A 24279-nucleotide genomic window follows, 5' to 3' on the forward strand; every position below is an offset into this window, starting at 1 on the left:
TCTTTCTTCCTTGTGTCAAATCTCAGATAAAATCAGAGGCCCCGCCCCCCGTTGGCCCTAAGAAGGTCTTGTCTCCCCATGACCCCTCTCTGGGAGTGCAGGACACCGCTTTGAATCTGAATTTCAGGGGAACGACAAATACCCCTTTAGTGTATGTTCCGTGCAGTATTTGGGGTTCACATATACTAAAAACAGCATCCGTGGTTTACCTGTGATTCAGATTTAGCTGGAGAGCCTGCATTTTTATGTGGCACCCTCGGCCGGCTGTCCCTGGACTGGCTGTCGCCATCACCACCTGGCCCAGACCTCCCTCGAGCCCCAGGCCCCCCTGCCCTCTGCGGCTCTCCCTGGGGAGGGACATCCTCGTCCGGGGTCAGCTCCAGCCCTCCCCGAGGCACACGGTCCGCTTATTGGCCTGAAGGGGGCTCAGAAAAATCTCAGCTTTTGGAAATCCGTATTGAAATCCCAAATCTGGCTTGGCCGGAGGAGGCGTGGGGTAGGTTTCCTTCCTGGGAGCGGGAAGGGCACCCCATTCTCACATGCACGTGGCCGTGGGGAGCCAGACCCCGGTGACAGCTGGGGCTGCGCCGTGCCCCCTGCTCTGTGATCTTGGGCAAAGATCACCGAGAGTGAATCAAACCAAGGGTGGGTCCCTGAGCTCGGGCAGTGGCCTGGCTCCACGTCCCTCCCCGGCCCTCGCTCTCCTGGAGCCCGTGGCCATGGGTGATGGAACAGGCCTGGCCTGGTCCTCACCCCACAGGCCTTCCCAGCAAAGGCTGCAGCACATGGCCGTTCTTTCACATGCAGATTGCGAGGGGGTGTGTCCTGTCGCGCCCAGGGAGGCAGGAGGCCCCCGCCGGGCAGGGCTGGGGCTCTAGACAAGGGAGCTGAGTGAGCGCGGGCCCCGAGGAGGTGTCCCCAGTGCACCCCGCACGTCCACGAGGCCAGTGCAGTGACCAGGGAGCCGGCCTGCGTGGCTTTGCACAGGGTGGGATGGGGTGGGACCCAGGTCCCGCACCGCTGGTTCCTCCCCGAAACCGACCCCCGCCGCATTCCTGGCTAAACCGGGGCCAGAAGAGGCAGCGAGTCCCTGCAGAGGAGGGGCGCCCTCCTGCTCGGTGACCCGGGACCCGAGGGCACATCCCACCGCGCTGGCCGAGTGAACCGTCCCCCCCACAAACACGCAGACGCCTTCAGGCCTTTGGTAAAGAGCGTCATAAATATATTTCTGTACAGACAGTATACAATAAATAGCCAGTGTGAGATACGTGAATCCGCGTGAAGCCTGTGCCCGCGCCCGGGTGGGCCGGGAGGACCGTGGGGAGGTCCCGCTGGTTCTGAGGTAAAATTTTGTATGAACTTCTCCCTTGAGGCGAACCCCGGGCAGCCCGCCCGGGGTCACAGGGCAGCACCCGACTCCGGCCCGACCGCCCGTGGAGCCCCCAAATCCGCCACGACGGTCACCGGGGCAGACAGGTGGACGGACGGCCCCCCGGACGAGGGCCAGGGCCTGGAAAGGGCCGGCTTCTCCCAGGGCTCCGGGAGGGGCGCCGGTGCCCTCACCCCGTCCTCAGCTTCAGCACCCGGGAGCGGGGCTCCTTCGCGCTGGAGTAGACGAGGTAGGAACCCGCCGCGGTGCGGAAGGTCTCCCAGTCTCTGCAGCCGAAGGTCGGGAGGCTGTGCACGGCCACGAACCCTTCATACCCCTGCCACCTGCCGGAGACATACCGTCAGCCTGGCCGGCCACAGGCGGGGGGGGCGAGGTGCGCTGGGCGTCCGAGCGGGACCCTCCGGGACCCTCTCCGGGCCTGCTCCTGCCCCTCTGCCCCCACCTGCCCCCCCCCGGGCTGCACAAGCTCTCCGCACCACAGTCAGCCTGCAGAGAGGGAAACTGAGGCAAGAAGGGGGACACTGCCCTGTCCCAGACCCCACAGCTCCTCGCATCCATCCCGGATTCTGCCCCTGGTCCAGAGTGCCATGCGGCAGGCACCCCCCCTCAACGGGCAGGGGGGACGTGGAGGGGATCCCGGCGGTTCCAGAAGGTTCATTGTAGGGGCTGAGCCAGGGCCTCCCCTACTCCTGGGGTCGGTGTTGACAGTGAGCACGTGCCCTCAAACACATACCTGTCACCACAAGGGCATCACCATCGTGCCGTCTGTTTACAGGGGGCTCTGCAGCCTGGCCCCTTCCCCACTTTGGGCCCCCACACCTGCCCACCATGTGTGGCCATCAGCCGTTCTAGGGTTTGCCCTCCAAAAGGGGTTCACTGGCGGTGGCTTCACTTTCTAGGGTGGGGTTCCCACGGCGGGCACCTGGGTCAAAGGGCACCATGGTTTTCATTTGGTATTTGCCCAGAAACTTCCCAGAAGGGCCTGGGCAGGTCCTGTTCTGACGGGGAAGGAAGGGCAGGGCTGTTCCGCAAGGGGCGGGGCCTTCAAACAGCCTTTAAAGCTGGGGAGGCACCGTCCTCAGGCTTTGAGAGAGCAGCTCCTAATGTCTGCTCTACTCAGGTTTCTGATTTTCTTCCCGTGATTCCTGTTCGTGTCCTTGCCCATTTTTCCAAATTAAAATTAGCTTTGATTAACCTGTAGGGGTTCCTCTTCCATTAAATGTGTGGTCAAAAGTTTTCTTTTTAATTTTTTTTTTTTTTTTTTTTTTTGAGAGAGAGAGAGAGAGAGAGAGAGGGAGACACAGAATCCGAAACAGGCTCCAGGCTCCCAGCTGTCAGCACAGAGCCCAACACGGGGCTCGAACCCACAGACCGTGAGATCATGATCCGAGCCTAAGTCAGACACTTAACTGACTGAGCCACCCGGGCGCCCCAATAGTTTTCTTTGTGAATAGGATGCCTTTTCCCCCAGAACCCTGAAGTTTAGGGTATCTTCCCGGCAACCTTGCACAGGCCTTGTTTACGGAGGCGTCGCGCCCTCCTGGGTAAGCTTGTGGTCAAAGTTGTCTTAGCTTTTCTGCTAATATTTCTGTTTACTTGCTTACAGTTAGATTTTTAATCCCTGTAAAGTTTATTTCTGTGTCTAATATGCAGCAGGGTATGGCTGTGTTTTCCTCCAGACGGATAGGAAATTATACACAATTACTTATTAAGTAACACATAGCACATGCTTTCCTCATTGACTTGAAACACATTTGTCACATTAAATGTTCGTAAATTGCTGGCTTCTCTTCTGGACTATATGCCTTCCCGCCTGCGTGTTTAGTTTTCGCAGAAACCACCTGCTGTGTTTCCATTGTCTGAGGGCCTCCTCCCCTACTGTGTTTTTTCAAAATCTTGGCCACATTTGAAAATTTATTCTTCCACATGAATTTCAAAACTACTTTGTCATGTTAAAAATTCTACTTTCTAGTAAATCAAACAGGCTAAAGAAACTTGGCGATTTTTCTAGTAAGATATAGATGACCAAAATTGTCTGGAGAACAGGTAAAAGAAAAAACTGATTTCACTGATAACCGTGGGAGAAATTGGGCAAGTTGTTCAAGAGACGCTATTGAACGAGAACAAAGCCCCAGTGGCTTTATAAGAGAATTTAAGCCAGGACTGCCTGGATGGCTCAGTCAGTTAAGCGTCTGACTTCGGCTCAGGTCATGATCTGACCGTCTGCGGGTTCGAGTCCTGCATCGGGCTCTGTGCTGACTGCTCAGAGACCGGAGCCTGCTTTGGATTCTGTGTCTCCCTCTCTCTCTGCCCCTCCCCTGCTTGTGCTCTATCTCTCAAAAATAAATAAAAATGTAAAAAAAAAAAAAAAATTAAAAAAAAAAGAATTTAAGCTAACCACAAAGAAAGTAGATACATCTTACTATTTGAACTATCCCAGTCTGGGGGGGCAGGTGGAAAACGTCATGATCAACAGCTGGAGATAGAAAGGGAAACGTCCCAGGTGTTGTGCTCACACAACTCGAAAACCTCCCAGAGGCGACTTCAAGGCAGCGCCCCGGTGCGTGTGTGAGGAAAGGCAGGACATCTGACATGGGGACAGAGCTGCCACAGTCCTGGACGGGAACATTTCATAGGATGAAATATCGCAAACTCTCAAGGCACGGTGTCGGAATACCGTGCCTGCGGCCAGGATCCGACGGTGGGGCGTCTGCGTGACCAGCGGGCCACCCGGCTGACCCCGGGGCATGACCCAGACTTGGCCTGCTCTGAGGGGACCCACAGACTGCCCGCCTGTGCCTGGCTGTGGCCGGCGCTCACCCCACTGCCGAAGGGGGTGGCCCTCGGAGGCTCCTTACCTGTAAATAATACTGTTTACCAGGAAGGTGTTTCCGTCGAAGGAGTTTGCGACCACCAGGAAATAATCTTCTCCCACCGAGAAAAACTCCCAGTCCAGAGCGCTGCGGAGACAGGTGAGCAGGCATCAGCGGCAGCCGGCGCTCTGGCTTCCAGCCCGTTCCCCCAGGCGCAGAACCCCGGGCCCACTGCCCACCCAAGATCCAGAGCGATTTCGTGACACGGTGCATGGGTCTGTTCCGGGGAGGTGCGAACTGGTCGTTCACTTTAAAAACGTTTTTTGAATTTAAATCATAAAATACAAATAGCATAAAATTTTCATCCCGTCCATTTTTAAGCATACAGTCGAGCAGTGTTAAGTACATTAATAACACTAACATCGCCACTGTCCGTCTCCGGAAACTTCTCGGGTCCCCAAACTGAGCCTCCGTCCTCATGAAACACTAACCCTGCGCCCCCAGCCCTGGCCCCCACCCCGCTCCCCGTCTCTGAATTACAAGCTCGAGGGGCCTCGTACGAGTGGAATCACACCGTTTTGGCCTTTGGTGACTGGCCTATCTCACTCGCTATGACGTCCTCGAGGTCCGCCGTGTGGTGGCCTGTGTCACAGCCCTTTCAAGGCCGGATGACCCTCCACCGTGTGGAGGGACGGTTTGCTTATCCCTCCGTCCGTCCACGGGTGCTTGTGCTGCCGTGGAACGAAGACAAAACTCCGTCACTGTGAAGAGCGGGGAGCCAGCGGAGAAGAGGTCCCCAGCTTGCGGTCACTCCGCAGGGGCGTGCAGAGCCCCTGGAAGCAGGAGTGAGGGCACGGGCTTGCCCCTCGGCTCCCTGCTTGGTACCTGCTCAGGTGCCGACACAGAAACTTCCTCCTGCGTTCAGAAGCTGTTTCTCATCCCACGCCCCACCCCCTGCCGCCGCACTCCTCTTGGATGGGGAAGCCGAGGCCACCGCTGTGCGGCAGGCGGGATGCGGCCGGGCGCCCAAGGCCAGGCCACTGTGTCTGCGTCCAGCATCTCAGAGCCGTGGCCTGTTCAGGGGGTGGAGGGCCACCCGTGTTACTGCGGACTTGCCTCTGGGCGCCTTCCTTGTGGGGGCCGAGGCGCTGGCCTAGAGCAGGGGGCTCACGCGGCCCCTGGGACACTCGGGGGCATCACCTCTTCTCTTCCACCACCAGGTTCGTGTCTAGGGCCGCCTCCAGTGACGGCCAGTTATGATTCGGCTCCAAATGCTCCCCGAGGAGAGGCCGGCCACGCCTTCGCCTGTGCGGTGTGGCCGCGGGTGACGGGCAGGGTGGTGCCCCGGGAGGTAGTCGTCCAGAGGCGGCGGGTTCTCGAGTCAAGGCGCGTGGGACTCACACTGTCTGCACCAGACTCCTAGCAGTGGCCAGCTTTGCTTTAACGCGGTAGAAACGGAGGCGTCCAGCCGTGAGTCCCTGCTGAGCCCCCAGAACGGGTATATCTCTGTCCTCCAGAGCCACACCGTTTGGTCAAGGTGGAGAGACCCACATGTCCATCATCTAGGGGGGTACACAAAACGGATCCGCCCACGCATAATGGAGTATTATTCGGCCAGTGCTGACACACACCGGAGCGTGCGTGAACCTCGAGGAGCACGCTGAGTGACAGCGGCCAGGCACCAAAGGCCACCTCCCATATGACTCCACGTCTTGGAAACATCCAGAATGGGGAACCCCGTGGAGACAGAAAGTAGAGCCTGGTTGCCAGCGTTGGGGTGGGGGCAGGAGGGGCAGCTGAATGGTAGGGGTTCTTCTTGGGGTGATGGAAACGTTCCAAGTTACCTGGTGGTGGTTGCACATCTCTGTGAATTTAATAAAAATCACTGAATCGCAGCCAAGCAACCAGCCACAGTGTTGGAAAGCGGTGAGAGCCGAGCCCACAAATACAGTAAAACCTTGGTCTGCGAGCGCAGTTCGCCCTGGAAACAGGCTCGTCATCCAAAGCACTCGTATCTCAAAGCACATTTCAAGAACCGCTGGCTCAGCTGGGGTCACGTGACGCCGGGCGTGTGGCAAGACGTCGCGCGTTTGCCAAGTCGAAGCTTATTCGAGACGGTTGCTCGTCGTGCAGACTCGCAATCCAGGTTTTACCGCAGAGGCCACGGAGTCCGTCAGCGGGCCCAGCGGGAGGTTCGCAACGTGTTGAGGAGTGAGGCCACGTCACGCCCCCGGCGGCCGCGCACCGCGCCTCAGGCGGCCGCCGCGTGTGCCCTGGGAGTCTCGCACGGGGCTCAGAGCCGTGCCGCCTCCGCCGGGTGGGCCCCAGCGGGCAGCGCAGGCAGCCGACGCCTCAGAGCCCCTGGGACGCCGTGCCCTGCCCTTCTAGCCGGCCCCCAGCCTCGAGGCGCACCTGCAGGTGGTGATCTCCTGGAACCTGACGAAGGTCTGCGCGGTGACATTCAGCTCGTAGATGACCGAGTTGATGACGTAGGAGTCGTTGCGTGCTTCCATTTCCACGTCGTAGCTGTGACTGTTGGCGACGGCCAGGAAGACCCTCTCTCCGATGTGAAACACCTCCCAGTCCGCGGCGCCGAACGTCTGGGACAGAAAGAGGAGTGCGGGGGGGCGGGCGTGAAGAGAGGCCCTCGGAAGGGTCCCGGCGCGGCCGCGGGGAGACACCCCTAACCCGCAGACGCGGCTGGGGCCCCGCTGTGCTGCAGGCACCAGTCGGGTGGCGGTCCCCGTCTGGCTTCGCTCGCTTTCCCGGCCTCGTCGCCACCACTCCTGTCCCGAGGGTGGGTGCCCAGCTGCACCCACGCCCGAAGAGGTCATCTGTGCAAAGTGCCCCTTAGCCTTCTGAGTCCCCCACTCCCCCATGTGCAATGCTGCCCCTCCGGCTGCTATGACACCTCTTCCAGGGAGCCCTCCCTGCTTCCTCCAGTCCTGGCTCTGACCTCGGGAGCAGCCTCTAGATAGTTGTGTTCCTCACCACACGCTCTCCCTGGCCTGAGGCTTTCTTCGGACCCCGTCGGCAGCCCTGTCTCTGGGCTCCCACGCAGGCTGCTCGTCCACAAATCACTTACAGCCCTCGGGGGTGAGACGCACGTGGCGCAACGGGGTCGGACTTGGACACGAGTGGCGAGCCCTGGAGCCTTTGCCCCGACCTCCAGCTGCACGCGCTGATTTGCACGTGGGGCCCACGAGGAGGAAGTTCATGTCCGGTTTATGGCCAGCATCTCAGGGATTGTGGTGACGCAGGTGGTGCAGGGAAGGAGAGGACCCGAGGGGTCCGGGTCCGGGCCCTGGGTCTGAGCCCCGGAGGGGGGGGGGCGGAAATAAACGGAGACATTTTCCCGGGAAAACCAGGGGCGGGCACAGGGAGAGGCCCTTTGGGCGACAGCAAATGGTAGGGGCCGAGGAGAGGGAGAACGTGGTCGCTCCCCGGGGCGGGGTCTGTGGCCGATGGGAGAGCATGTCAACGCCCAGGGGAGCCTGAACCACGGCAAGTGCAGGCTGCCAGGCCTTCAGTTCCCATGTCCGCAGGAAGGGGGTTCTGTTGACCCCATCTGCCCCCACGGGCTGGTGAGAGCTGCAGAAACTCTCCAGTGGCACACTTTGCATTGAGGTTGTCTTTAAAAGTTTGCCTCCAGGGACACCTGGGGGGCTCAGTTGGTTAAGTGTCCGACTTCAGCTCAGGTCATGATCTCATGGTTCATGGGTTCAAGCCCCATGTCAGGGCTGACAGCTCAGAGACTGGAGCCTGCTTTGGATTCTGTCTCTCTCTCTCTCTCTCTCTTTGCCCCTCCCCTGCTTGTGCTCTGTTTCTCTCTCTCAGAAATAAACATTAAAAAAAAATTTTTTTTTTGAAGTTTGCCTCCTGACTTTCGGCTTCTGATGGTGGCAGAGGGCTGCCTGTTAGACTGACCCCTGCCGAAAGCAACTGTAAACACGACTGTGCATGCAACTATCGGAAGGTTCTGGAGAGTGGCCAAGGGCAGGCAGAAACTGAAGGGGCCGTGACCCTTGAACAAAGGGAATCACATGCACAAGGTGTGTGCTTGTCTGACTTTTCCTCTGAGGACTGTCCTTGTCCCACCGCAGGTGGGCATTGCACTCAGGTGGGTGCAGCAGGCTGACTGGCTGGGGGTCTTGAGGGGAGAGTCTGGAGTTCCCAGAGTGTCTAGAGACAGAATAGGAATATCCGAGGGAGGAGGGAGGCACAGAAGGGGGAGCCCTGATGTCTCCCCGTTAACCTCTCTCAAGTCCTTGTCTGGCTCCCAAACTGCACACATGGGGCGAGTTTCCCGGGACCCACAGACAAACAACAGGCGAGAGGCCAGAAGCGTAAGCAGAAGGCAAGCGTGACCCCTGATCAAGAGAAAATACTGGACAGAAATGTACCAACGGTGCCAATACTGAAGCTGCACAAGCCACGATGACTCTGATGAGAGTGTAGGGAAAAGGGCTGGGACGGGGAGCCACCCGGCCGGCCGTCCAGAGGGCGTCAGGGAGCCAGAAGGGAGACCCCTGGCGGTTACCCAAACTGAAACACACAAAGGGGATGGTAACAAACATGAACAGAACGGGGATAATGCAATGCGATCAACGCACATACAGCTGGACCTTCCAGAAGGAAAAGAGAACGAGGCAGAAGAAAACATTTAAATCAAAATCTTCCCACATTTGATTAAAAACACCAAACCACAGATCCAAGATCAGAGACCCAACAGCAGAATAAACACAAAAATCCACGCCCAGACACGTGGTGCTCAAATCACTGAAACAGAAGACAAGGCGAGAACCTCAAAGGCAGCGGGAGAAGACACATTCGCTACATCAGCGCAGGGACGGCCGTGCCTGTGATCCCGGACTTCTCACTGGAGACCAGGGGTGCTCAGCGTCAAAGGAGAAACATCCTCAAAGTGTGTGAGCTCTGAATTCTAAAACTGGTGAGATTATCCTTCACAAATGAAAGTGAAATGAAGCCCTTTTTAGACAGAAGTGACAATGATTGCCAGCAGCCCTGCTTTGCAGGAAAAGCTGGAGGCCACTGCCAGGGCTGAGGGCGGACCCTGCCAGGCCGAGCCAGGGTCTGCCGCACAGATGCTCAAGGGCGCTGGAAGGTGAGCTCTGGGCGTATACAGACAGCTGAGCGTTCACAGCAAAATACTGACAGATCCCGGGCGTCTAAAGCAAGCACACACAGCACACACATGTACACATGCACACACACGTGCACGCACACACATGCATGCACACGCTTGCACACATGTACACACACGTGCACACACACGTTGCACAGCAGCCCGACACACAGGTAGGGATAACATTATATTGTCACAAGGCTATTACTCCTACGTTGTCAATAGTGAAAAAGCGTGTTGGTGGCATAGTGGTGAGCACAGCTGTCTTTCAATAATGAAGAGGCAAAAAAAAAAAAAAATTAAAATAAGGACAAAAGACATTTCCCAAAAGAAAGTACAGAAAGCCAATAAATGCGTGGACACACGCCCCCTATCTTGAGTCCTCAGGGAATTAACAACTTTAAACCACACAGAGACATCACTTCGCACCCAATGTGTAAGAATGCTGACAAAAGCAAAAGTTTTCTCCTCATCTGGAATCTTCCGTGGGGCCGTGGTGGAGCCCAGAGGAGGCGCTCGGCGTGTTCTGGGTGCACCTGCCCGGCGGCAGGGGGTAGTGGGGAGCTGTGTGTGTGTGTGGCGGGGGGGGCAGAAAGCGTGGGGGTGGGGCCTGTGAGAATGAAGCGTGGTGAAAGGCAGAGGGTCCGTTCCTTCCTTCCAAGACTAACTTTCAGCTTTTCTGGCCACTGAGAAGGCTGGAACAGGACAATAGATCCAGGATCTGTGTCCACAGGCACCTCGGAAGCAAGAAAAAGATTTGTCTTCGGTGCTTTGGGTCAGTGTCTGAGGCACGTTGCTGGGGAACCCCTGCAGCGTGCTAAGGACGGGAGGTCACCTCCACTCATCCTGCCGGCCGCCGCGGCCCCGGACACAGGGACACTCCTCGTGTTTGGGCAACAGTTGGCTCTTAGCACCGTCCCTGCCCTGCACATTTTGGGGCCGTGCTCAGGGCCGGGGTCTAGGGGGATTCCTTTGTGTGGACTAGGACCGAGCCCAGGGGCGAAGGGATGCCCAAAGCCACGCAGCGGGCAGGCTGGGGACCGGGCTGCTCCCCTGGGGACACTGCGTCCGGCCAGGGGGCGGGTCCCAGATTGTCCTGGCTGGGCCGCAGCTGGCCGTACGGCAGGAGCGTGCCTGTGACCCGCCACCGCGTCCCTCCCTGGCTACACAATGCCCAGCGAGGCCTCACGTGCCTACCCCTCCTTGGCACGTCTGTCACTTTGCCCACGTGCAGATTCGGGATGTGCTGCCCCGTCCCCCGTCAGGCTCAGAGCCGAGCCAACCCCAGCCGCGGGACAAAGAACAAACTCTGGCCTGACGTGGCAGCATTCTCTCCACGCCCAGCAGAGGGCGCCATTGCCTGCCATGACCCAGCCAACAGGGCCCTGACGGAGGACAGGCCTCGCCCTGCTTGGGTTCCCAGTTCTGCTGCTCTAGAAACGGGTCCGGACCTGTCCTGAGGAGCAGAAACAGGCGAGTTTCGGCTAAAAGAATAAGAGCCACAAGGACAAGGACAAGGGGCCAGGACACCTGGCAGTCACTGCCTCCCTGTGGGGGCCAGGAGCCGGGCTAAAGCTTTCTTGGATGAGCTTGTCCTGTCGTGGCTGTGGCTCCACGAGGTGGCACGATTTCCGTCCCCTGGGGCCACCTCACAACATCTGAGGAGGCTCTGAGACACTTGGGGCCCATGGAGTCTTCAGTCCCGTCCTCTCTGTGACACCTGCTCAGGACCCACGCGTGCAGAGTTCCACCTGCGGCTCCGTGACTTTCCAGAAACGGAACGGGAGCCGTCAGAACGTCACACGCTCCCCCAGCCCTGTGCTGAAGAAGCCACGTCACTGGGAAACTAACACTTGCAAACGCACATGCTTGCACACACACCTGCACACACAGACATGCACCTGTGCACACACATGCACCTTGTACAAACACGCACACACACGCACCTGTATACACACATGCACGTGCCTGCGTGCACGCGGATGCACACACGTGTGTAGGCACATACACACCCGCGCACACTCACATACACGAGACATGCACACGCACCCATGCACACACGTGCGCATATCTGCACGCACACATGCGCTTGGGCCCACCCTTGCAGTACAAGCGGCCGGGAGCTGCTCTGAGGACGGGATCTCCCCAGTCGCCACGGCTTCCTTCCAGCTCCAACCTACGTGACCCTCGGCCTGCTCACCTGTCTTCAGTCCCAGCACGGAGGGGCTGCGGGAGGCTCTGGGAGCACAGGGAGAAGAGGTCCCGGGGGAGGAGGAAGGACGAGGTGTGTCTCGTGGCAGTAAGGCATGGGGGAGCACTCAGGTGTGCGTGGTTTCGAGGCTCTCGTCCGCACGCCCACCGCCCTGGGGCGCCTGCCACGGCGAGTACGGGGGTGCCTCATCCAATCTGCATTTCAGATAAACAATGAGTTTTCAGTCTATGTGTATCCCATGCACGACTTGGGACATGATTTTACAAGAAATTATTCATTGTTTACCTGGAATTCGAACTGAACGAGGCATCCTGTATTTCATCTGGGCGGAGGCTGGCAGAGGCCACACGAGGTCTCCCCGATCATGGCCGTTGGCCGTCAGCGACCCCTCCTCCCCGCATGGGGCTGCCAGCGGCCCTCACAGAACAGGGCCAACACCCTCGCCCTGGGCCGGAGGCCGGGCTCCCGTGGCTCAGAAGTGAGAGTGGGGAGAGTCTCTACCTGGGGCTGCACCAGCCTGGGCACGGGGTGTATGGGCCTGGGGCCCGATGTCAGGCGGCTCCTGGATTCTAGGCACGTTAGGGACTCATCAGAGAGAGAAAAAGAACTTCCCACATCAAACAGCTCTGCCAAACCCTGCCTGGCACCCAGCAAGGTAGCCAGGCACCTGCTGGGCTGGGCGGGCCCCTCCCTCCCTCCTTCTGAGTGGAAATCCCCCGGTGCCCTGTCCCAACAGCCCCCAGCACGCGGCCTGGCGGGCTGCCCACGCACCTCACGGGGATAATGGCGCTTCTGGGGGACTCGGCAGCCAGGTGTACCTGGAGCCCCTGACAACCTCCCTCCAGGGTGGGTGGGCTCCCGGGAAGGAGAGGATCAGCTGCTGGGCCAGGAGGCCCTTGGGTTCTGGCTTCGGGGAGCAAAGAATCGAGGTCAGGGGGTGCCTGGGGTGCAGGACGGGAGGCGGGGTGAGCTGCCAGGGGCACACAGGCAGCTCCCCCAAAGGGTCCCGGGGGGACGCTGCTGTCCTCGAGGCATGCAGGTGGCCGAAGTGGGCGAGGGTCCCATCCCCCAGGCTGCCTGGCCGCAGAAGTCACCAGGAGGAAGCCCCCTCCCAGGGCTGTCCGGTGCACCGACCACTGAGGGGCACTCTTACGCGACCCTCCCCTCGGTAGGGCTCTGAACGTTCTGGCCTTCCAGTTCCTTCCTGGCCCTTTACATTCCCGGTGGAAGCTACGTGTCTGACAAACTTCAGCTTCACGCCCCCGGCCCCACACACCCGCTGATAACCAGCCTGCCTGCCCCCCCCCCCAGACAACCTGTTTCCCCACACTTCACACCCTTTCTCCCAGGGCTCCCGTGGGCGCTCAGCTGGCCCCTCTGGCTCTTGGACCTCATTTCTGCCAGCGGCACATGCATCAGTCCCGCCTCCCACATCCACACCCTGACTTGGTCAGCCGCTCGCCTCTCCCCTCCATTCTGGGTCCACACCGGGTGACCTGGGCCCAGGCCCCACAGCTAGGGGCGGGGTTTCCCATGGGTGGGGTTCATTCCTTCCCGGACACCCCCAGCTCTGGCCTTCTTTGATCTAAGCCGATGGGCCAAAGTCATTGGAGCTTTGGACTCTGCCAGCTGAAGGAAGGTTCTAGAACTCCTGGTGGGAGAGGTGGGGAGACGTAGGGGGTGAGGCTGAGGAATGCGCCCCAGGTGAGCCACAAACCCTGCAGCCCTGGGATGCCCCCGGCTCCCTCCCAGCACATCTGTGTGCACAGCCACTGCTCAAACGCCCCCCTGCCCCCCACAGCACCCCATGTCTGGCTGGTGCCTCCAGAAAGGGCCTCCTCGAGGTCAGCACCTCTCCACGTGCGCACGCCTTCAAAGCACCCAACCTTGCCCGCTTCAAAGCTCACTGTCACAAAAGACGTTACAAACTGCAAACCAAATCGTAAACACATGAAGGCATCACCAGGACCTAAAAGGACTTAAACGTGATGTGAAAAATGTTGGCAAAACATGAAAGTGGGATTTTGTGGGTTTGAGGTGTGGTCGAGGCATGAGGCGGTGTGGCATGCGGGAGAAGGCCTCCGGGCCGGGCGCGGGGCTGCTGTCGCCCGTCGGGCCGGGTGGTGGCGGTGCCCCCAGAGCTCTGGCTGCTGGGACAGCTCCAGCCTGGGTACAGGCTGGTGCTGGCTCTCAGATGCCGCCCGAAAATGCAGCGTGGCCGCCCCCCACCTCCCGGGCCGGCTTGTCCACCACCGCCTGTGTCGCTGAGGACAGACTCCTGCAACCCCAGCCCGGGAGTGCCTCCCACCTGCCTTCTAAGACCCTGGTGAGTCTGCTTGGCAGAGTTCAGCACCTGTCCCGACCCTGTTGTGATAGGGGGACGGGGCGCACACACAGGCAGGGCGAGGAGGCACGCATCCCCAGGGGCCCCTTCCAGGCTCCACACCAGCGATGGGGCCTCGTCTGCGTGCACTGGCTCTCGCACGTACCAGCCGTGTCCCCCACTGGGTCCCCTCACTTCCCAGCCTCAGTTTTCTCAGCTGTGAAATGGGTCTGAGGTGGAATCAGGAGCCAGTAAATGCAGCCGCAGACCTCCCTTCAAATATCTCTGTAAATGGCAGAAAGGCTTTTCAAAAGGGGAAGCAAGAAAGGTGGCCCTCAGCGGAAATCCCAGAGTGGCTGCATGAGGCTGCCAGCAAGGGGGAAAACCGTGTCCCAAGCACAGGGCGGGCCTCCGCGCCACCTGGTGCTGCCTGTTGGGGAGCCCCAGGCTGCCCACGCCCGGCCTGGGCACCTGGAGACAGAGCTGCCCCTGCCTGGGGGCTGCGGCTGCCTGTCCCCTTAGGGGGTCCTGCGGAGACCCCTCCGATTCCTGTGAGCAGTGCGGGCATGGGCTCTTCACACCCCACTGCAGCTCTAGGATGAAGACAGGGGGCCCCAGCCTCCTTGCACCTCCCCTTGCCCTTGGCCCTCTACCGGCGAACCCCAAGAGATGCACTCAGTGTCGGACCCCAGACTTTGTCCACAGGATGGCTCTAGAATCCAGACATCACTGTTCGCATTTCTAGCGCGCTGGCCATGCCCCGAAGTCACTCTGGCAGAGCCTGGGGCCAGGCTGAGCTCACGCCCTGCCCGGGGGTTTCAGTGGTGGAAGGAGCTCCGGGCCAGCCCTGGGGACCGTCCCCACGTGCAGTCCGAACGGTGACGGCTCTGCCTATGGCTTCCCGCACACGTGCCCCGGAGGGCTGCCCATCGTGGCTGTTCAACAAGATGCTGGTGGCTGCTTCTTCCGGAATGCATCCCTGCTTCCCTCTTTTTCCTTCTTGGGGAAGGAGACCCCATTTCTGCACACGACCATGTCTTCCAGCTTCTCGCCGCACCCCCTCCCCAGCCCCCCACCTCGGGAGCCGCTCCCTCCTGCCCTGCGGATGCTGCACCTGCGACGCCGTCCCGGGGAATCTACCCGCGTGGTCACTCCTGCATCCCGTTCAGCCCACCTGCACGGAGTCCTGCTTCCCTAACCTCCCACCTGTGCCATCTGGGCACTGGTTCCCATTCTGGAACTTTCCTTCACCACCATCTTTGGTTGGAGCCACCAGTTGTGATTCTGATCTCCTGTGTCGGGGGTGACTCCCACGGGCACACCTCCAGGACAGCACCTTCCTCTACTTTTCCCAGTGTCCCATGCAGCTACGCCAGCTCATGTGACCAGTGCCAGCCAGTGGGGCCTTCCCGCCTCTCCTGGCCGTGGTCGAGGCTCCGACGGTGCAGACACGTGGCAGCGGAGAGCCGGGAACCTCACGGTGCTTCACCTGGTGAGGACTAACCTTCGGTGGCAGGAAGCCACTGACATTTGTGGCACCCTGTGCCCCTCCTCCTGCACAAAGCGCAGCCAACAGAATCCAGGCTGAGTGGTCTCCCCAGGATCACGGAGGGCAGACTCTGGGCCAGGGCGCACGGCTACGGGTGAGAAACTGGGAAAGTGTCCTAGGATCTTTCCTGCGACGCCCGCGAATTTCCTCACACAGTCAGACCCGCGTGATCCGGTCTCCGGGGCCAGCGCCCCCTCCGAGGGCGTGTTCCCGGGTCTCGGGGATCCCCTCTGATGGCCCCGTTGCTCTCTTCCCCACCATCACTCCTTCTGGATCTCCCGGCTGGATCCTCTCTGTCTCAGCTTCTGGTTCTGCATTCTAGAAGTTTCCCCAACCTTGATTTTCCAGTCACGTTAACAATGTGATGCTAGCAACTGTACTTGTGATTCCTCAGAGCTCTGTGCTGACTTTATAAATGTAATACCTTCTTGAACACCTCTGCAGATCAGTATAATTTTTAAAACCCCCTTGTGTCCCAGAGCCAGCCTGGTCTCCAGCATGGACGTACGTGCTGTTTTAGCTACCAGCTCGTGTGATCGGGTCAAACCCCGGGAGGCCCCAGCCGTCGGCTTGGAGGTGATGGTGAGGATGGTCGGTGCTGGGCTGTGCTCCGGGAGCTGGGCCCCCTGGTCGTGGCCCCGGATGAGGAGCCAAGACAACGAACACCCTCTAACTTGGCCTTTTTTCAGATGCAGGAGGTTTAGGGTCAAGGCGTAGGTGGGCATTGGTGAAAATCTCCAAACTGCACCCCCAAGCCAGGCAGAAACCTGGAAACAAGCTTCCTGAATCTTCCTCCAGAATAAAGCCTTCAGTTCCTGCGGTCGCCCCTCGTGTGGGCTACAGATGTGCGAGCACCCGGAACCCCACCTCAGGCTGGGCGCGCTCACGGTAGGACATCCACGCGACCCGGTGACACGGAGTAAGCGTAGAGCCCACGGACTTTCCACACGAGCTGCGTCAGCCTGTCGCCTTTCACAGCTGCTCAGTGCCACATGCTCATTCCCAGCCACCGTCCCCGCGTGTCTGGGCCTCCTGGGGATTCCTGATTTTGCCACCGTGGAGGCCCGCTTCCCTGGCCATCCGGCCCCAGACGCCCCAGCGGAGGCCCCAGACGCTCCCGGGTCTTTAGTCTCAAAGGCCTGGCGTCTAGGTCCACGTGGGCCCTGACAGGCGGACCCCAGGCCAGCCCGCTGCGGGATGCTCTTCAAACCGGTGTGCACACACCCAGGCCCGTTGCTGGGGACAGCCCCACCCCAGGCCGTCCAAGCTGTTTTCCGGGTCCTGGCGTTCACAAGGCATCACAGCGATGGCGGATGCCACGTAAGGAGCGCGTGCTCGAGGACCCTGTCCTACGCCGAATGGAGTAAGAGCAAGCACCACACCGCCCGGGTTCCCATCCAGAGCTGCGGCTCCGGCAGGGGCGAGTCCTGGGACCCCCGTGCCTCAGTTTCCCCAGCTGTACAGGGAGACTGGGACAGCACTTAGCTCACAGCGTGGCTGTGAGGACTGAGTGGGAGGAGGCGGGCGAAGCTCCTGGTCTGGGTGCTTTGCGTGGTTACTGCTCGGCCAGCAGCGGCCGCCGACGCGGCTCAGCCCGCTCAGCCCCTCTGGCCGTTACGAAGGCGCGTGGCTGCAAAGGAATCGTGCCCACCCCGGTCCCACTTCTCCCCAGGGCACCCCATCTCAGGAACCAGCAGCCCCAGCAATGACCACCCCCCTGCCGGGAAACTCGGGGTCGGGCCGGCTCCCCGCTCACGCCCACACCCTCTGGGGCAATGTCAGCGCTCGGGGACCCGGCTGCCCCTCCTGCAGCTGTCCTCGTCCTCTGGGGCTTGTCCTAACGTCGCTGGGACGCGGTGCCCTGGCTGGGATTTGGGGGGGCTGCAGCGTGAGCCCCCCAAGCGGGCGGCGGACAGCGCCTCGGCCTCCAGCCGGCCAGCCGTGACCGGTGCAAGCCCAGCCCGGCGGCGGGAACAAACAGGAACTGGCTCGAGCTGCTGTCCGCGAGCCCGGCCGTGTCCTCGCCGCGGGCTCCTCTGAGCGCTCCACCTCCCTATGCTGCCCCTCCACCGCCCCGCAGAGGAGCCCGAAACATTGAACTTCATCTTTCCTCCCGTGCGTTTGAGGCCCACCCCATGTGCCACCTCCAGGCTTGTCCTAGATGGGACAGCGTGTGTGGAATGTTCTAGACTGCCTTCGGTCACTACAGCCTCTCTGCACAGCTGCTGGTCTCAAGGTAGGCGCTGCTTAGCAAAGCCCGCCTGCCCTTCCCAGTTCCCCGCAGAGCCGAAGGGAGGGTGGGTTCCGTGTGTTCCCGTGTTCCCTCCTCTGTCCTGTGACCACCGGCCCCAGGCTGTGGGCACCGCCCACACAGGACGCCTCGCTGGGACGTCCAATGCCAAAGGAGCCACCACCCCAAGGCTCAGAGGGCCCTCGAAGCATTTCTCCCGGGCGGATGAGGGGACAGATAAACCAGAAAAGGAATGTTCCAGAAGGATCCAGGGAGGAAGGAGTCACACTGGTGGTGCATCCTCTCCACCATTCCCGGAGGTAGACAGGGAGTCCCCACGGCTCCACCAGGAAAACAGATGGGCAGCCAGTTCCAGCCCTGAGACTGAGACAGTGGCCCCCCACCCCCCCGCCCCCCGCCAACACCTGTGCTTCCTCTCCATGATCCTCTGCTCACGAGCGGGTAGCCCAGGAGCCTGGAACCGTCTACGGGACACTCGTGGTCTGAGGGAGAAGTGGGCAGTGCTGCCCCGTCCCTCACCCCCGGGCGGGCCCGGGGCCGCTGCTCAGCTGCCCCAGGACAGGAGCCTGACGCCCCCACAAAGGCGATTCGGGGGGCACGAGGGCCCCCGAGCACCCGGCGCTGCCCGGGGGAGCTCCGTGCCGGAGGGAGGGCAGGCCAGGGGCCCTCCCGCCACACGTTAGGGCGCCCCAGGCCCTACTCGGGGTAACAGGCTGCTGTAGGCAACACGAGCTAGCCTGAGCCCTGTGGGGGAGGTGCCTGGGTGAGGAGGGTCTGGGGTGGGGGGTCCCGGCTCCGGCCGCCACACTGCAGCGCCGCGCGGCCCGGCAGGGGTGAGACACGGGCCTCCCGCCGGCTCCTTACCAGGAAGGCCTGGAACAGCTGGAAGGAGCCGAGGAGCCAGACATACAGGTGGGAGTGCACCTTGGTGGACGTGCCGTTGAAGGCGTTGGCCACCGCCAGGAAGGAGTAGGGCCCCACGGTGAAGAACTCCCAGTCGTAGGCGCCCGAGGTGGCAATGGTCTGGTTGGCCTCGAAGAGTCGGGTCCTCGGGTTCCACTTGTAGATGACGCTGTCGATGTTGTGGTTATCACCTGCCACCAAGCAGCCGCGTTGGCGGGGAAGGGGGGGGGGGGGGAGGCGGACTTCCGAAGCCTCACGGCGGCCGTGGCAGAGCCTTGGCCCGCCCTGGCCCTGCCCCAGGCCGGAGGGAGGGGTCTGTCCTGTGCACCGAGGCCTCTGGCCGCCGGGCACCTTCCCTGCTCACCCCGCACTCCCTGCCCTTGTGCCCAGAGGAAGGCCCTCCCTGGGTCTCCGCCTTTGAGGGCTCCAGACCTGTTGCCCCGCAGCCCTCTGTCCTGGAGATGGGGCCCCAACCCCTCCCTAGCCTCACTGCTCTCACTGTCCCCCACAGGTCAGGCCTTTGCACTTCCTGACCCTCTGCCCGGAAGGCCCCTCCCCGCAACATGCTCCCAGGAGCCCCCCTGGCTGGGCCAGCCTCTCCCGGAACACTCATTTCCCTGGGGAGCACTGGGGAGCGGGCCCTGGGGTCCCCCTGCCCGTGAGCCGGGAGGCAGGGCTCCTCCCCCGCGGGTTGTGGGCAGAGCTGCCCTGAACCCTGCCCTCGAGAGTTACACACCCAGGAAGGGCCTGCTGCGGTCACTCAGGCCGTCACTGACCCAGAAACCAGGCTTCCCGGCCTCTGCCAGGCCTGTCCCGCCCACCACACCCACTGTGTCACAGGGTCTGTGTGCAGAAGGCATGTTCTGGGGCAAACAAGCCCCCCCATCCTTCCAGCGAGTCTGTTCTCCCAGCCGGAGTCCACGCCGACGTCCCTCCAGGGGACACGGGCATGCCGGGCGAACAGCTGGCCTTCACACCTGCCTCAGTCACCTCCTCCAGGAAGGTTAGTCACTTGGTTGGTTGGTCAGTCAGTTAGTCGGGTGGTCAGTTTCGAATGCGGCAGTCTGTGCAGCCGGGCCGCCTGCGTTTCGGTAACCACTCTCCCAAGGGCAGGCGCCTGCACGGACTGTGCCTGCCTGTCCGCCTGCCCGGACGCTGCCAGGGTGCTCAGGTGTGTTCGCCCTCAGACGTCACTGTCAGATGGCCAAGCCCGAAGAATCAGGCTGGGTGTGGCTTATTATAACGTGGTCATGAGGTGAGGGTTCAGGTGAGTCAGCCCCCTGCCCCGTGGCTCCCTTCCAGGTGGGAGGCCACAGCCTACCTTCCCTGTGGTTGGCCACGGCCAAGAAGTGCTCCCCGGCCATCTCGAAGGCTTCCCAGTCCCGGGCGCTGTGGGTGGGGACCCTCTGGTACGGTGTGAACCTCAGTTTCCTCTGGCTCCATTTGTAAATGACAGAGAACTCCTGGCCCTTTTCATTCGGTTCAAAATTAGCCACAGCCAGGAATACCTGAAAGACAGGACCCGGGACACTTGGTTCTTGTCACCTGTGCGAGGGGCCTGGGGCTGATCTTCTGAGCACCCGTGTCTCTGTCCGATGGCCACTGTCTCTCCGGATCGGTCAGTCACGTTCATCAGTCTGTTGTCTCCATTTTTGTCTCCAAAATCAGAAACGGCTCTGTGCACAGAACTGCGCTCATCACCCGGACGAGCAGAAACACACGATCACGTCTTCCTCCCGCACAGACGCACATGTTGTCACATAGCTGAGTAGGACACGCAAGTGCCCAACATGGGATGGGACCAGGAGGCAAGCCGGCTCGGCGTGTGGGGTGAGTCTGCTGAGCCTGGAAGCGAGCGTGCGCTCAGTGAGCCCGGCACCTGCTTTGGTGAAATGTTTTTCTGAATTTCCTAATATTTCTTGACGTGAAGTTAACATTTCTTAGGGGCCCATGGGTGGCTCAGCTGGTTAAGCGTCTGACTTTTGATTTCGGCTCAGGCCATGATCTCATGGTTGGGGGATCGAGCCCCGCACTGTGTTCTGAGCTGACAGTGTGGTGCCTGTTTGGGATTTTCTCTCTCTCCCTCTCTGTCTCTCTCTCTCTCTCTCTCTCTCTCTGCCCCTCCCTGTTCGTGCTCTCGCACTGTCTCTAAAATAAAAAAAGAAAAGTTTGCATTTTTTATAATGAAAATGCCGTCAACCAAAAGGCCAGAGCACCAGTCGCTCATCCGCCATGCTGGACTGGGAGCACGGCTGGGCCATGGTGGGCGGTGGCCTAGAGGTCTGTCTGACCTGCTGGCTGTTTCCTCGTCAGGGTGCACCTAGTGAGGGCAGGGCCGCACGGGGCACACTCGTGTTGGCGAGTGAGCGCTTTGGAGGACGGGCACGGGGTCGTGGGGGGAGGCCCTCGGCCACTGCCACTGCAGCAGAGGGTGTCGGGGCTGGGGAGAGAGTGCATCGTGCTGGGGGCGCAGCTCAGACACCCCCCCCCACATCATGCCCTCTGGCCCATCCAGCCCCGGCTGGGAGGGGGCTGTCCGTGAGGGTCTCACACCCTCACCTAAGGGCCTGTCCCTCTCCGTTTGGACACCGCATGTCCTCGGGACCTGGAGTGAGTCAAGGAGACAGGACCGTGGTCGTCCGCATTCTGAGATGCTTTCTGCGCTGTTGACCAGCTCATCAAGTGAGCCCACAAGCTCTCAATTTAGTCACAATGGGTCTACACGGACTTGACAGCATCTTAGGAATGGTCTTGTCTTTATTTTGTAGGAAGCCACAGGCACGTCACACTTTGGACTTAGAGACCCCACCAAGTGTCTGATCTCGAAAGCCCCTCAGAACCTAAGTAAGACTTTGAAACCACGAGGAATACCCTTCCCGTATTTCCTACGGAAGGGGTCCCAACCTTTGGACTCCGGGTTTCTCCAAGATAAGAGGGATTGAGAAACTCGCCGAACGCAGACTTGCCTTCTTCCCAATGGTAAAGTGTCTCCAGGACTGTGCCTGGTGCGTGGGAATGTTCTGGTAGGAGGCGAACTTCCCATCGGTCCACTTGTAGATGGCGGACGTGGCTTTGCGGTTGGCGGCTGCCACGAAGAGCCCGGCCTCGGGGATGGCAAAGACCTCGATGCCCAGCGTCTCCGAGTCGGTGAACAGGCTTTGATGTTCTTCCACGTAGTCCAGTTTCTCCTTGGCTGGCGGTAGAAACGTGGAGACCCGCTTAATGCCTGCCCGCATGGAAGCCGACAGGCCGGCTTGGGAGTGTGACCCCAGGGCCCCGAGCCGTGACCCCCCAGCATCAGCGACTGCCAGGGAGGTTCGCCTGGGGGCATTTCACCCTCACGGAGAGGCCATCAGGGGAGGCTGTGCGGGATTTAGGGTCTATGCGGCGTCCAGGGACGCTGAAGGGACGGAACTGACGTGTCGCGTCCTCATTAGACATTTCCCACGCCCGCTGCTCTACACAAAGCTGTGCCCATGAGCAGCGGGGTCAGCGGCCGAGGGCGGCGTGGGTGACTGTCCAGAGCGCCCTGGGTGACCTCGACCCCCCTGTCCCCATGCGGAAGGCTCTGCCGGAAGGTCCCAGGGGAACAACATATATCCAGGCTCCTGGTGTCATCCCCAGCATGTGTGACGGGGGCAGACACGGCACGAGGAGGGTGTCCCCTCGACGGGGACTGGACGTGCACGAGGGGAGGGGTGGCGAGCCCTGCTCCCCTCATGTCCCGCCCAGGAGGACACGCGTCTCCAGGTTGAATATGCAGCCTGCTGTCCGGGGGGTCCTCCCTATTCCCAAGTCGCACTGGCTCCAAGAAGAACCCCCGAGTCCCCAGAGCCCCAGGAGGCGCGCCGCCCTCCTCACCTGCTAACACGGAGACCCACTGGCTGCCCACACACAGGAACAGCCCCTTCCGGCTAGCATCAAACCAGAACTGGGCATCCTCCATTTTGGTGCATGGAGGCCGGGACCCCAGAGTCACCTTCAGGTCGGTTTCTGGGGGGAACAAGGAAGGGGAGTGTCCAGAGAACATGCTCCCTGGAGGAGGACCCCTGACCCAGGCGGTCCCACCTTTGCCTCTGCGTGTGGGGACCATGAGGACACGGGGTCTCCATTGTGGCCTGCTCCCCCCCGGGTGTCCGCGGGGCGGGATGCATGCTGTCCGGCTTCCTGCCAGCCTCACTGCCCACTCCAGAGGGCGGCCCTCCTCCCCTTGGAAAAGCCTTGGTGATCGCACACCCACTGCCCTGCTCGCCGCTCAGACCTCTCTCCCTGGCGTCAGTTTATCTAAGCTTGAGTTTTGCCTAATTCCGTGGCGTTTGACCCCATCGCTGCTGGTGGTTACACCTCATTTCGAGCCAGGTCCGCACGTCCCGGTGATGCCGCGTGGCGGATTCACAGCGACATCGTTGTCGCCGCCAAGCCGACACCCGCACCTCGACTGTGACCCGGGGCACCTCGACCTGATGTAGCGCCCAGCAGAGCCCCAGGGGGGCAGTCCTGCTTCCCGCCTATTCTGAGATGACGGGACACATGTGCAAAATTCCCGTGGAGCATATGAAAATTCCACTGTGCAGGGAAATTATTTTCCTCTGTGTCTCTTCTTTTACTATAGCAATCATTCAAAGTTGTACCGTTCCTACAAAATTATTCAACATAGCATGACAACAAACTGCATCAGTTTATAGACTATTAAAGCTCTCTCCAGCACGATAGAAAAAGCTACAGCTGGTGCTTCTGGGAGTTTGGAAACCCCATCCCAGGAGGGGAGTGTAAAGGCGGATGTGCTCGAGGGGCGTCCCCTGACTGGTGAGGCATGACCGTGAGGCTGAGGAGGGGCTGGGGCTGTCTCCCCCGCCTCGCTGAGTGGTGGGGGCTGCAGTGGGGGCGGGATCCTGCTTCTCCGGGGTGGGGTGTGTGGCTTACATACGCAGCATGGTGACTTCAGCCCCAGGAGACGCGAGCACGGGCTAAATGCTGGGGACCCTCTGGGCTGGGGGGGTCACGGACAATTGGAATGTGCCTCTCACAGTTTGGGGTCCCCGCTGGGGTGGGGGCTGAGGCTTAGATGCCTATCAGAGAGGGATGGGGGTAAAGACCCCAAATACTGCTCTGGGGACAAAACAGGCAGCAGATGGAAGTCAGAGGCTCAAGAGAAGGAAGACGAGGTCAGGGAATAGCACTGGGGGTCCAGGAAGAACCAGGTTCTCTGGTGGCCATTGGGCAGGACCCCTGCCCATCTGCATCAAGCCAGTCCCTTTGTCAACTTAATAGTCACCTTCCTTTCTCTGTTACCAAGTGACAAGGCTCTCAGGGTCTGCCATAAGTGAGGGGGAGTGGGTGGCTTTGACCTACTAACCATAGGGATATTTTAGCACCTCATTATCTTCTGGCTTCCCCGGGGGGCCCTGCAGGACTGGGGGGATGGACAGCACAGCCAACTCGGGACTCCTGCAGGGACAGAGCCTTGCGGTGGCATCCGAGCCAGGCAGTAAGACCAGCTGCCTCACCAGGCCCTGCAGAGAGACGGAGAGCATGCTTAGAACATCGTTGCCAGAGAGTGCTTGGACCCACCCCTGGGCTCAGCCTGGCCAGACCCTGGTGGAGGGGTGAGAATGAGGACTGAGGGTCTGGCCACCTCAAGAGCCAGGTGAGAAGAATCTGCTAATAGGTTGGGAGTGTGGGGAGCACTGGG

The 24279-nt window shown here is 60.6% G+C and overlaps 1 protein-coding gene across 1 annotated transcript in view; it reads right to left on the reverse strand.

The window, feature by feature from the left end:
* Positions 1 to 1205: 1205 nt before the first annotated feature.
* The window catches only part of TSPEAR (thrombospondin type laminin G domain and EAR repeats), a 159948-nt gene continuing 136874 nt past the window's right edge, over positions 1206 to 24279 (reverse strand). The window contains exons 5-12 of the mRNA XM_086676139.1: positions 23944 to 24100; positions 22449 to 22580; positions 21554 to 21780; positions 19909 to 20095; positions 18549 to 18778; positions 6616 to 6803; positions 4249 to 4350; positions 1206 to 1713 (exon numbers count right to left, since the gene is read on the reverse strand). Coding sequence (XP_086532265.1) covers positions 1560 to 1713; positions 4249 to 4350; positions 6616 to 6803; positions 18549 to 18778; positions 19909 to 20095; positions 21554 to 21780; positions 22449 to 22580; positions 23944 to 24100 — 1377 coding nt within the window. The 3' untranslated portion in view covers positions 1206 to 1559. The remainder of the gene's footprint in view (positions 1714 to 4248; positions 4351 to 6615; positions 6804 to 18548; positions 18779 to 19908; positions 20096 to 21553; positions 21781 to 22448; positions 22581 to 23943; positions 24101 to 24279) is intronic.

The sequence above is a fragment of the Puma concolor genome, chromosome C2, assembly GCF_028749965.1.
Source record: "Puma concolor isolate L17-30 chromosome C2, mPumCon1.1.hap2, whole genome shotgun sequence".
Taxonomy (NCBI): domain Eukaryota; kingdom Metazoa; phylum Chordata; class Mammalia; order Carnivora; family Felidae; genus Puma; species Puma concolor.